At 45.9% G+C, this 12,725-nt stretch overlaps 2 protein-coding genes across 2 annotated transcripts in view; one reads left to right on the top strand and one right to left on the bottom strand.

The window, feature by feature from the left end:
* Positions 1–4,837: 4,837 nt before the first annotated feature.
* LOC128029389 (proline-rich protein 5-like) lies at positions 4,838–8,366 on the top strand. Its single transcript, XM_052617149.1, has 6 exons — positions 4,838–4,948; positions 5,029–5,086; positions 5,408–5,499; positions 5,612–5,752; positions 6,831–6,969; positions 7,046–8,366. Exons 1-6 carry the CDS (start codon positions 4,853–4,855, stop codon positions 7,378–7,380), a joined length of 861 nt encoding a protein of 286 aa, XP_052473109.1. The 5' UTR covers positions 4,838–4,852; the 3' UTR covers positions 7,381–8,366.
* Positions 8,367–10,098: 1,732 nt separating this feature from the next.
* Positions 10,099–12,725, bottom strand: part of LOC128028858 (protein PHTF2-like) — an 8,337-nt gene continuing 5,710 nt past the window's right edge. The window contains exons 5-12 of the mRNA XM_052616179.1: positions 12,637–12,725; positions 12,286–12,558; positions 12,071–12,202; positions 11,889–11,975; positions 11,665–11,820; positions 11,459–11,554; positions 11,125–11,250; positions 10,099–11,046 (exon numbers count right to left, since the gene is read on the bottom strand). The exon at positions 12,637–12,725 is cut by the window's right edge and continues 40 nt beyond it. Of these exons, the coding sequence (XP_052472139.1) occupies positions 11,026–11,046; positions 11,125–11,250; positions 11,459–11,554; positions 11,665–11,820; positions 11,889–11,975; positions 12,071–12,202; positions 12,286–12,558; positions 12,637–12,725 (980 nt within the window). The 3' untranslated portion in view covers positions 10,099–11,025. The remainder of the gene's footprint in view (positions 11,047–11,124; positions 11,251–11,458; positions 11,555–11,664; positions 11,821–11,888; positions 11,976–12,070; positions 12,203–12,285; positions 12,559–12,636) is intronic.

Raw genomic sequence — 12,725 nt, 5'->3', positions numbered from 1 at the left:
GATCTTCAGTCTGGTAAGAGCTCGGATCACTGCAGATCTTCAGTCTGGTAAGAGCTCGGATCACTGCAGGTCTTCAGTCTGGTAAGAGCTCTGATCACTGCAGGTCTTCAGTCTGGTAAGAGCTCTGATCACTGCAGATCTTCAGTCTGGTAAGAGCTCTGATCACTGCAGGTCTTCAGTCTGGTAAGAGCTCTGATCACTGCAGGTCTTCAGTCTGGTAAGAGTTTGGATCACTGCAGATCTTCAGTCTGGTAAGAGCTCGGATCACTGCAGATCTTCAGTCTGGCAAGAGCTCGGATCACTGCGGAGCTTCAGTCTGGCAAGAGCTCGGATCACTGCAGATCTTCAGTCTGGTAAGAGCTCGGATCACTGCAGATCTTCAGTCTGGCAAGAGCTCGGATCACTGCGGAGCTTCAGTCTGGTAAGAGCTCGGATCACTGGGGGTCTTCAGTCTGGTAAGAGCTCGGATCACTGCAGATCTTCAGTCTGGCAAGAGCTCGGATCACTGCGGAGCTTCAGTCTGGCAAGAGCTCGGATCACTGCGGATCTTCAGTCTGGTAAGAGCTCGGATCACTGCGGAGCTTCAGTCTGGCAAGAGCTCGGATCACTGCGGAGCTTCAGTCTGGTAAGAGCTCGGATCACTGCAGATCTTCAGTCTGGTAAGAGCTCGGATCACTGCAGGTCTTCAGTCTGGTAAGAGCTCGGATCACTGCAGGTCTTCAGTCTGGTAAGAGCTCGGATCACTGCGGAGCTTCAGTCTGGTAAGAGCTCGGATCACTGCGGAGCTTCAGTCTGGTAAGAGCTCGGATCACTGCGGGGCTTCAGTCTGGTAAGAGCTCGGATCACTGCGGAGCTTCAGTCTGGTAAGAGCTCGGATCACTGCGGGGCTTCAGTCTGGTAAGAGCTCGGATCACTGCAGGTCTTCAGTCTGGTAAGAGCTCGGATCACTGCGGGGCTTCAGTCTGGTAAGAGCTCGGATCACTGCGGGGCTTCAGTCTGGCAAGAGCTCGGATCACTGCGGGGCTTCAGTCTGGCAAGAGCTCGGATCACTGCGGAGCTTCAGTCTGGCAAGAGCTCGGATCACTGCGGATCTTCAGTCTGGTAAGAGCTCGGATCACTGCGGAGCTTTAGTCTGGTAAGAGCTCGGATCACTGCGGAGCTTCAGTCTGGTAAGAGCTCGGATCACTGGGGGTCTTCAGTCTGGTAAGAGCTCGGATCACTGCGGGGCTTCAGTCTGGCAAGAGCTCGGATCACTGCGGAGCTTCAGTCTGGTAAGAGCTCGGATCACTGCGGATCTTCAGTCTGGTAAGAGCTCGGATCACTGCGGGGCTTCAGTCTGGCAAGAGCTCGGATCACTGGGGGTCTTCAGTCTGGTAAGAGCTCGGATCACTGGGGGGCTTCAGTCTGGTAAGAGCTCGGATCACTGGGGGTCTTCAGTCTGGTAAGAGCTCGGATCACTGGGGGTCTTCAGTCTGGTAAGAGCTCGGATCACTGGGGGTCTTCAGTCTGGTAAGAGCTCGGATCACTGGGGGTCTTCAGTCTGGTAAGAGCTCGGATCACTGCGGGGCTTCAGTCTGGTAAGAGCTCGGATCACTGGGGGTCTTCAGTCTGGTAAGAGCTCGGATCACTGGGGGTCTTCAGTCTGGTAAGAGCTCGGATCACTGCGGGGCTTCAGTCTGGTAAGAGCTCGGATCACTGCAGATCTTCAGTCTGGTAAGAGCTCGGATCACTGTGGAGCTTTTGGAGCACTTACATTTTCTTGTCTATCCTATTCTGGAGAAGAAGAAGAAGAAGAAAAAAACATAGCTACGGGTTCTGTGCTAGTCTGAGACTTTGTCATGGCGCTTGTAATACTATTGTTGTTGTCTTGTTTTTATGACTCTGTCTATTGTTCTCTAATATAAGTGTAGATGCCATTCTTCTAATGATGTAGCAAGTACATCTGGTGTTATGGGTCATGTAGTGTGAGGCCAGGTGCTGTTGATTGTTCTTGGAATGTCGCTAATTCATTAATGTAGATATTGAAGAGGGTCGGTGATAGTGGACAGCCCTGTCTCACACCCCACCCTTGAGCGAAGAATTCTGCTCCTTTTTCCAATTTTAATTGATTCTTTGAATACATTGTTTTTATAATATTGTGTGTTTTACCCCCAACACCTGATTCTAGAAATTTTGACAACAGACCTTTATGGCAAATTCCATCGAAAGCAAATATTTTCGTTTTGTTTTGGTTGATGTATTTGTCGATCAGGGTGAAGATGTGATCATATTTTTTTTAAATTTGATAAGAATCCAATATGTCTTTTACTGATGACATTGTGCTCTGTGAGGAAGTGTATGATTCTTGCGTTGATATTAAAGATGGCTTCCTCAGATTACTGCTAACACCGATGCCTCTGTAATTGGTTGGGTCTGATTTGTCTCTTCTTGAATATGGGCGTTATGAGTCCTTGATTCCAGGCTTCAAGGAAATGACCAACACTCAGAACCAAGTAGAATAGTTTTAGTAGAGCCAATCTTAATTTGTGCTCTGTGTTCTTGAGCATTTCATTGAGGATGTCATCTGGTCCACTTGCTCTTAATTCCGCTCCCCCCTCTCTTTCTCTCTCTCTCTCTCTCTCGCTCCCCCCTCTATCTCTCTCGCTCTCTCTCTCTCTCGCTCCCCCCTCTCTCGCTCTCTCTCTCTCGCTCTTGCTCCCCCCTCTATCTCTCTCTCTCTCTCTCTCGCTCTCTCTCTCGCTCTCGCTCCCCCCCTCTATCTCTCTCTCTCTCTCTCTCTCGCTCTCTCTCTCGCTCTCGCTCCCCCCTCTCTCTCTATCTCTCGCTCTCTCTCTCGCTCTCGCTCCCCCCTCTCTCTCTATCTCTCTCTCTCTCTCTCTCTCTCTCGCTCTCTCTCTCTCTCTCTTTACACATGTGCAGGCGTCTGAGGAGTGTGTGAGCATCTGAGCGAGTTGCGGTCTCTTTAAGTGAGTTCTTTATTTTCCTTAATTGTTTTCTAGATATTTTAGTTAAGTGTAGATTTAATTGTCGCCGATTTGATCACCCAAAGGGTGGTGAAAAAATGGGGACAGATTCAAATGGTTGTGCTCCTGTAATCACCTAAGCATGGGTGCAAATGTTTTGCTGATGAATCCGTAAGTCAAGCACTGTCTAACTGCGATTAGTAGCGAATTTGGTGCTTGTAATATTGTGTCTGCATCAAGGATGAATAAAGCGGTTGTCGTTTTTTTGAGAGAGGTTGGATTAGTTCAGCATTTGGTTGAATTTGGGTAAAGAATATACAATTTATATCAGTACTGAATCAATGAGGTGTTTTACTTGCGGGAAGTATGGACATGTTCAATGAACGATGAAGCTATCACGATGATGTAGTACAAACTTCTGTGAATACAGTTGTAAGTGTAAATAGAGTGAGTGATGTAGTAGAGAGCGCTGACGCAGGTCTCGGTGAAATCAGTGAATTGGAGTGATCTGTGGAGAGTGCTGAGCTGGTGATGAGCCAATAGATTCTCAGGCATCAGAACTGCGCTCAGCTCAGGAGGATACTGGTATACTGATAGAGGAAGTTCAATCTGTGGATTCTGATAGTGACACTTCTGATATAGCAGAATTTAAGGGAGGTTCTGCAGAGAATTGTCAGTTTTAAATCAAAGCATCCTTATTATACAGTTTGGCTATCTTCTATCTGCTGTGGTTTCATCCTCACTTCCACCACTCTCTCAGTTTTCAGCTCTGGAAACTAACAGTGCTACGGACACTCTTTGCTCCACTTTAACATTTTGCTTGGACAGCTTTTGCCCACTGTTGTCTAGACCAGCACGCGCTGCCCCATCTGCCCCCTGGCTGTCCGAGGCTCTCCGTGAACATCGCTCTAAACTCAGGGCTGCAGAGAGGAAATGGCAGAAATCAAGAAACTCTACTGACCTCAGTGTGTATCAGTCTCTCCTCTCTTCCTTCTCTGCAAATGTCTTCACGACTAAAACATCCTACTACCACAACAAAATTAACAGCTGTTGTGACGCTCGGACACTATTCAAGACTTTCTCTTCTCTTCGTAATCCGCCTCCACCTCCTCCATCGACTCTTACAGCGGACCACTTTGCAGCTTTCTTCACAAATAAGACGAGATCCATCAGTGACCAATTCTCCACACCGCAGACTGAGGACAACTTCACAACGACTAATGCATACTCTTTCTCCTTCTCCCCACTCTCAGAGATGGACGTCTCCAAACTTCTCTTGTCCAATCATTGTAATGCTCTTCCTGCATGTACTGTCAAGCCTCTGCAAATGATCCAGAATACAGCAGCGAGGGTTGTCTTCAATGAGCCCAAAAAAGCTCATGTTACTCCTCTCCTCATCAGGTTACACTGCTACCAGTAACCACTCGCATCAAATTCAAGGTACAGATGCTTGCCTACAAGACGACCACTGGCACGGCACCAGCTCACCTAAACTCACTGGTTAAATCCTAGGTGCCCTCCAGACGTTTGCGATCTGCAAGTGAACGACGCCTTGTGGTGCCACCCCAAAGAAATTCAAAATCACTCTCACGGACCTTTTCCTGGACTGTGCCCAGCTGGTGGAGTGACCTCCCAATCTCAATTCGTACAGCGGAGTCTTTACTCATTTTAAGAAACATCTAAAGACTCATCTTTTTCACCTGCACTTAACCTACTAACACCAGCACTTTTCCTTGTCTTTCATATTTAAAAAACCCCCACCCTGGTTCTGTGTTCAGTACTGGTCTGGGACTTGTCATGGCACTTGTGTACTGTTGTTGTTCTCTCGTTGACCTGACTGCTTCTATTGTTCTCATTTGTAAGTAGCTTTGGATAAAAGCGTCTGCTAAATGATTAAATGTAAACATCAAACATCTCTGTCTCTCTCTGTCTCTAGGCAGCTCCTGAAGACTGAGTTGGGCTCCTTCTTCACAGAATATCTGCAGGTGATCAGTTGCGTCTCGGATCAATAATCAATCCTAAATGAAGCAGCTATGAACTAAGTCTGATTGTGATTGTGTTGCAGAATCAGCTGCTGACGAAGGGAATGGTGATTCTGAGAGATAAGATTCGCTTTTATGAAGGTAAGATACTGTCTGAACCATTTCTGATGGTTCATGTGTGTTTGTGGATGTGATCTTCAGAAGAATCGTCCACTTGTCTCGCTTCTGAACGTCCTCATCATGTGTCTGTGATGCTGCGGGATCTTCTCTCTTCACTGATGTGACTCCATGTGTTTGAATCCGCTGCTGTTTTGCCAACTTTGTGTTTGTAGTTTTTTTTGTGTGTGTTTTTTATTAGTTTGTTTTCAGTTCTGCTCTCTCTCTCTCTCTCTCTCTCTCTCTCTCTCTCTCTCTCTCTCTCTCTCTCTCTCTCTCTCTGTGTGTGTGTGTGTGTGTGTGCAGGTCAGAAGCTGCTGGACTCTCTGGCAGAAACGTGGGACTTCTTCTTCTGTGATGTTCTGTCCATGCTGCAGGCCATCTTCTACCCCGTCCAGGTACTTCACCAAACACTCCAGTACTATTATTTTGCTGATAGAGCAGATTTATTTGAGTGTGTAAAGGATGAGCTGGTGGTGTATTTATGTGTGTGTGTGTGTGTGTGTTCAGGGGAAGGAGCCGTCTGTCCGTCAGCTGGCTCTGCTGCACTTCAGGAACATCATCACTCTCAACATAAAGCTGGACGATGCTCTGACTCGACCGCGCGCTCGTGTGCCGCCCTCCATCATTCAGATGCTGCTCGTCCTGCAGGTGTGTGTGTGTGTGTGTGTGTGCAGCTGTTTCCCAGCAACCTTTGAGGTGCTCGTGTAAACAAACATCAGAAACTTTGTAACGCTCCTGATTTCCTGAGTCGATGCAGAGCTGAAACTGTCAGTGTTTCTGTGTAGTGCATCTGAAACTCACACGATGACTTCACACAAGTCACATGCGTGTGTGTTTTAGTGTACATGTATTTCCAAGTAAACGTGTGTTGAATTGTGAGTGTTTGTGAGATGTGTGGTTTTCTGTGCTTGCATCATCTCTGACCTTCAGACTGAAATATATCTACACCCTCCTGATTCTTCACAAGGTGTGTGTGTGTGTGTGTTTCAGCTTTGTTTGTGGTTTTATTTCCTGTGTGTCTCAAGGAAAGTCTTTAAAGGGCTCATCATGGTTTTGTTTTGTTTAGTTTTCCGTCTCAAGTCACCGTGATCTGTCAGATGTGATTGTTGGTGATATTCGATCTTAATCACAGCTGCTTGCTGGGTTTCTGACGCTCCTTTCGTTATTTAGGTCATTAAAGGTGCAGTGTGTAATATTGCCAGCTAGCGGTTGACATGGGTCCTGCAAAAACCCAGATCCTGCACAGAACACACATTTCAGACTAGAATTACTGGCTATATCAATATTTTATTTATTTATTTCATTATTTCATTGTCATTCGTATAGAAGTCATTTTCTTTCAGAACAGGATGTCAGCTCAACATCGTGATGTCATCAGCCCAACGCTACAGGACGATATCTGTCTGAGATACAACTATTATAAATCTGGAATCTGAGGGAGCACAAAACTCTAAATATTGAGAAAATCATCTTTAAAGTTGTTAAAAAAAATGTTCTTAGCAATGCATATTACTGAAGTTTTGATATATTTACAGTAGGACATTTACTAAACATCTCCATGGAACATGATCTTTACTTAATATCCTAATGATTTTTCATAAGAGAAATGTATAACTGTGACTCTACAAATATTTCTACAAATATATCTGTGTTACTGAAGACTGCTGATTGAGAATGGAGTGGTGTGTGTGTCGCAGGATGATGTTGATGTGTGTGTGTGTCGCAGGGGGTTCACGAGTCTAAAGGTGTGAGCAGTGATTACCTGAAGCTGGAGTCTCTGGTGCAGAAGGTGGTGTGTCCGTATCTGGGGACGCGTGGCCTGTTCTGCGGCGATGGCTCGGTGGCTCAGAGCTCGTGTGTTCTGGGTGAGCAGCGTCTCAGTGAAGCTCTGGCAGCGGTCACCGCTCTCTCTCTGACCCGTCCTTCCTTTACTGTTCTCAGAGAAGCGTCTCCTGCGCCGATGGCCGCGCTCCAGCGACTCGCACGCCAAGAACCTGGTGGTGCGCTCCAAGAGCTACAACATCCCTGTGCTGACGCCGCTGGAGGAGCACGACCCCGAGAGCAGCGCCGCGGTCAGACGTCACTCCGTGTGTCAGATGACGTCCTGCGCAGAAGAGCCAGACGTCTGTGAGGATCCGTCTCCTCCCGTCTGCTCCGAGACCATCGTGGACCAGATCCTGGAGTCTCTGGACTCAGACACCGAGGGAATCTTCATCGACTTCCGCCGGCAGCGTTCCAGCTCCGACGTCAGCCGGGAGAGCGAGAGCGCGGCGTGACCTTTGACCTGTCCACATGCCGCTGACGATGCACCAGCAGAGCTTTAGAACGAAGGGAGTTTGTTTCTCGACCGTGAGTGTTCAGAAAGCAGACGAACACACTTCTCCGCTGTACTAGTGCACCGAATCATGACCGAGCGCTTTTACATTTATGTGAAGTTGCTTTGAGCAGAATTGGATTACATTAAGATTGTCATTTAGCAGATGGTTTTATACAAATGAGGACAGTAGAAGCAACAAAAGAGCAATGAAATATAAGTGCTGTGACGTCGGTAGCCGAGGGTTAATTGTGCAAAGTTGTGTTTTCAAGATGATAGAGGACTCTTTCAGCAGCGGTGCACATCTAATGCACAAAATCCATTAACAATTTGAACTATTTAAAAAGTTCATTATCAATGCAATTTTGAGACTTTAGGAGAACAATTGGATCTGAAATCATTAGAAAGTGTATAAAGCTAATTGTTAATTGCAGCATGATTTTTTTTTTGTTATTTTGTAATGATTTTTACAATTATGTGTTGAATAATGATTCTGCCTTCAAATATTTTACTAACCAGATAACTATTTTTATTTTAATTCTAATGTTAAGTAAAACGATATTTTGCTGGTGATTAAATAAGTTTGTCCTCATTTAGTATGAGATTTTTTAGGAGATGTGTGAGGTTTAGGTCCCTAAGATCTGTGCTTGGACTGAGACGGTCCTTCAGAAGAGACTGGTCTCCGGTCAGTCCAGCCGCTGCTGACCGCTGGTCACCAATCAGACGGATTTATCCCAGATTCATGTGTGAGAGATCGTGAACAGCGTCTCATTCAAGCACAACACGTGATCTACATGGATGTTAGAACCGATGCTTAGTGACATTCTAGATCTAAAACATTAGTTCCTGATTACACACAGCAGGACTACTGCAGTAAACCGGATTGGGATGTGGTTAAAATTGGGGGGGGGAGTTAACTCAAATTATTTGACATCAGTTACAGTATTGTTCAAAATAATAGCAGTACAATGTGACTAACCAGAATAATCAAGGTTTTTAGTATATTTTTTATTGCTACGTGGCAAACAAGTTACCAGTAGGTTCAGTAGATTCTCAGAAAACAAACAAGACCCAGCATTCATGATATGCACGCTCTTAAGGCTGTGCAATTGGGCAATTAGTTGAAAGGGGTGTGTTCAAAAAAATAGCAGTGTCTACCTTTGACTGTACAAACTCAAAACTATTTTGTACAAACTTTTTTTTTTCTGGGATTTAGCAATCCTGTGAATCACTAAACTAATATTTAGTTGTATGACCACAGTTTTTTAAAACTGCTTGAGATCTGTGTGGCATGGAGTCAACCAACTTGTGGCACCTCTCAGCTGTTATTCCACTCCATGATTCTTTAACAACATTCCACAATTCATTCACATTTCTTGGTTTTGCTTCAGAAACAGCATTTTTGATATCACCCCACAAGTTCTCAATTGGATTAAGGTCTGGAGATTGGGCTGGCCACTCCATAACATTAATTTTGTTGGTTTGGAACCAAGACTTTGCCCGTTTACTAGTGTGTTTTGGGTCATTGTCTTGTTGAAACAACCATTTCAAGGGCATGTCCTCTTCAGCATAGGGCAACATGACCTCTTCAAGTATTTTAACATATGCAAACTGATCCATGATCCCTGGTATGCGATAAATAGGCCCAACACCATAGTAGGAGAAACATGCCCATATCATGATGCTTGCACCTCCATGCTTCACTGTCTTCACTGTGTACTGTGGCTTGAATTCAGAGTTTGGGGGTCGTCTCACAAACTGCCTGTGGCCCTTGGACCCAAAAAGAACAATTTTACTCTCATCAGTCCACAAAATGTTCCTCCATTTCTCTTTAGGCCAGTTGATGTGTTCTTTGGCAAATTGTAACCTCTTCTGCACATGCCTTTTTTTAACAGAGGGACTTTGCGGGGGATTCTTGAAAATAGATTAGCTTCACACAGACGTCTTCTAACTGTCACAGTACTTACAGGTAACTCCAGACTGTCTTTGATCATCCTGGAGGTGATCATTGGCTGAGCCTTTGCCATTCTGGTTATTCTTCTATCCATTTTGATGGTTGTCTTCCGTTTTCTTCCACGTCTCTCTGGTTTTGCTCTCCATTTTAAGGCATTGGAGATCATTTTAGCTGAACAGCCTATCATTTTTTGCTCCTCTTTATAGGTTTTCCCCTCTCTAATCAACTTTTTAATCCAAGTACGCTGTTCTTCTGAACAATGTCTTGAACGACCCATTTTCCTCAGCTTTCAAATGCATGTTCAACAAGTGTTGGCTTCATCCTTAAATAGGGGCCACTTGATTCACACCTGTTTCTTCACAAAATTGATGACCTCAGTGATTGAATGCCACACTGCTATTTTTTTGAACACACCCCTTTCAACTAATTCAACTAATTGCCCAATTGCACAGCCTTAAGAGCGTGCATATCATGAATGCTGGGTCTCATTTGTTTTCTGAGAATCTACTGAACCTACTGGTAACTTGTTTGCCACGTAGCAATAAAAAAATATACGAAAAACCTTGATTATTCTGGTTAGTCACATTGTACTGCTATTATTTTGAACAATACTGTATTTTAGTGCACTAGCCGTTCATCCGGATCACTGCACACACCTGGTTAGGTCAAAGGTCATAGGTCAAAGGGCTGATGCACCTGATAAGGTCAAGAAGTTAGTGCTGCAAACACTTTTCATGAGATTTATTTTGTACAGTGTGTTGAAATATAAGTTTGACCAGCACAAGATTCTGGTGAAGCTGGCCGTACCTTCATCTGAGAAACATCCAGAAACACAAGATTCTCTCTGAAGTGAACAAGACGTTCAGTTTCTCCATTTCTTTAAATAGTGTTTCTTTATAACAGAACATTTTCCCTCCATGAACAGAAATATGAATCTATATGAATCAAACTTAAAACAGCATCACAACAACAAAAGGTAACTGTCAGTCTCCTTTACAGAGAGTCGAATACATTCATCTCCAGCAAAAAAAGAATACGAAGGAAAAAGAAAAACACTTTGGTCGTTACGCCGTCGGTCTCGTGTCACGTACAAGACACAAGAAGGACTGAACCATTGACTCTGTAACATTTTCTGCTTTAAAGTGCACATTTCGAAGCTTTCATAGCTGACACACACACACACACACACACACACACGTGTTTACAGACTGACCGAGTGTGTGTTGGTCACAGACGACACGGGAAGCTCCTGAATCAATGTTCATCTGAACTCACTGACACTTATTGCTGAAAATAAAAACAAAGCTGAAAAACTGCAGCCCATCAGATGAAACTCAGTTTCAGTTGTGTGTGTGTGTGTGTGTGTGTGTGTGTGTGTCATGATGGGCCTTTTCTGTTGGTTTCAGTAACTCAGATCAGACTGCACTGATCATCTTTCCTATGAGAACGTCACATCAGGAGCTAAAATAATACTTAAAACAATCGTAACAACTAAAACAAATACTTCAGAATAAAAAACAAACACTGAAAGGGTCAAATAAATAGCTGAATTGCACAAGCACTCTGATATGACCGCACACCGGGTCAAGAGTTCACCGTCAGGAGCCCGTCGAGGGGAAACAGCGCCACCATGTGTTTGAGATGAAGATGAACTCAGGATTTGATCTTCCACAGCTGTGAAGCAAACACACAAACTGTGAACACACCGTCAACAACATAAGAGACCCACAATCCACTGCGAGCGGCTCTGACCTTCAGGTTGAAGCCCAGCAGGTCACTGATGACCCCCGACACGGCCGACAGAATCACCACCTGAGTGATGTTATACAGCAGAGGATTCATGGTCAGACCGTAGAGACGGAACGGAGCGTCCAGCTCCTGCGGGACAGAGACACGGTCAGAGTGTGTGTGTGTGTGAGAGAGAGAGAGAGAGAGTGTGTGTGTGTGAGTGTGTGTGAGAGAGAGAGAGAGAGAGAGAGAGAGAGAGAGAGAGTGTGAGAGAGAGAGAGAGAGAGAGAGAGTGAGTGTGTGTGTGAGAGAGAGTGTGTGTATGTGTGTGTGTGTGTGTGTGTGTGTGTTCTGATACCTTCAGTAATTTGGTGGCCAGTTTAAGGACGTTGTTGACCAGAGTAAGTTCTTCTTTCTTATTCGGTTTCTTTTCCATTTTCAAGTACAAGTTAATCTGAAACAGAAACACATCAGATGAGCCTCTGGGTGGATTGTGTATCAAGTGTGTGTGTGTGTGTGTGTGTGTGTGTGTGTGTGTGTGTGTGTGTGTGTGTGTGTGGGGACCTGCTCTGTGAGTAAGATGGAGGTGTTGCTGTATTTCTTGCTGGTTTCGGAGCCCAGCGTGACGAAGCGGAGCAGGTACAGCGACAGCGAGCCGCTCCAGATCACCAGCTCCCAGTTATAGTGAAACTCCAGGAACGTCTCGTGCACGTGAAGCAGCTGCAGGAGAAACACGGCCATCAGCAGCGAGTCACACACACCGGTCAGCAGACACACACCAGACTGACCTGAGCGCAGCAGATGAAGACCACCGAGAGCGTGAGCAGGAACGCAGAGGAGACGATCACATCCACCGAGCGCTGCGGACCTCGACGCTGCACACAGACACAGATGGGAAATCATCTCAGCGTTAGGGACACGAGTGTCGCTCTCATCCAGGACTGAACGGACAGCTCCATCAGCTCCGTACCTTCAGGTAAGAGCGCAGCGACAGCCACATCTTAATGTTCTGCACCTTCTTCAGACGGAAATGAGGCACTTCTGATTTTCTGGCCCTCCGCGCCGACGTCAGGTGACCAAACAGCTTCGCAAACAGCAGCCGCTGAAAGACCAGGATCAGGCAGATGCTGAGACGCTGCACAGGAAGCTCTGGGCTCGATGTGTGGAAGCTGACGCCTCACTCACCTGTCTGTACGTCCTCTCAGCCACGCTGAGCAAGAAGAAGAAGAGCCAGATGAGACAGACGCGCACCACGAAGCTCACGCTCACCATCGTCATCACCAGAGCGTCATCAGACGAGCCGAAGGCCACAGACAGCAGCTCACCGGCCGACAGAGACACCAGCTGCTCCGGATCTTTGTGCTGGAACAGTCTGAACGCAAACGGAGTCAAACCCAGCGTCACAGACACCAGATTCCCCAAGATCTGATAGCCGATCCCTGGAGTGTAGAGATTGACCTGTGGACGAGATCATGTGGTCAGCAGACGCTCAGTGTTTATCAGTTCACTGCCTTGCTTCCTCTGCTTCACACTCACCCTGTTCATTATCATGCCGCTGATTTCCAGCACAGACATGTCTGCTTTCTTGCATTCGTTTCCTTCCCACACGATGGCACTGACGCGCT

Source organism: Carassius gibelio, chromosome A15, assembly GCF_023724105.1.
Source record: "Carassius gibelio isolate Cgi1373 ecotype wild population from Czech Republic chromosome A15, carGib1.2-hapl.c, whole genome shotgun sequence".
Lineage (NCBI taxonomy): Eukaryota > Metazoa > Chordata > Actinopteri > Cypriniformes > Cyprinidae > Carassius > Carassius gibelio.
Note: the sequence above shows the minus strand (reverse complement) of the source record. Positions and strands in the feature narration are given on the sequence as shown.

Coding starts and splice junctions, on each gene's coding strand:
- LOC128029389 (XM_052617149.1), top strand. CDS start 4,853: ATGATTAAATGTAAACATCAAACATCTCTGTCTCTCTCTGTCTCTAGG. Junction 4,949..5,028: donor TCTTCACAGAATATCTGCAG/GTGATCAGTTGC, acceptor ATTGTGTTGCAG/AATCAGCTGCTGACGAAGGG. Junction 5,500..5,611: donor CCATCTTCTACCCCGTCCAG/GTACTTCACCAA, acceptor GTGTGTGTTCAG/GGGAAGGAGCCGTCTGTCCG.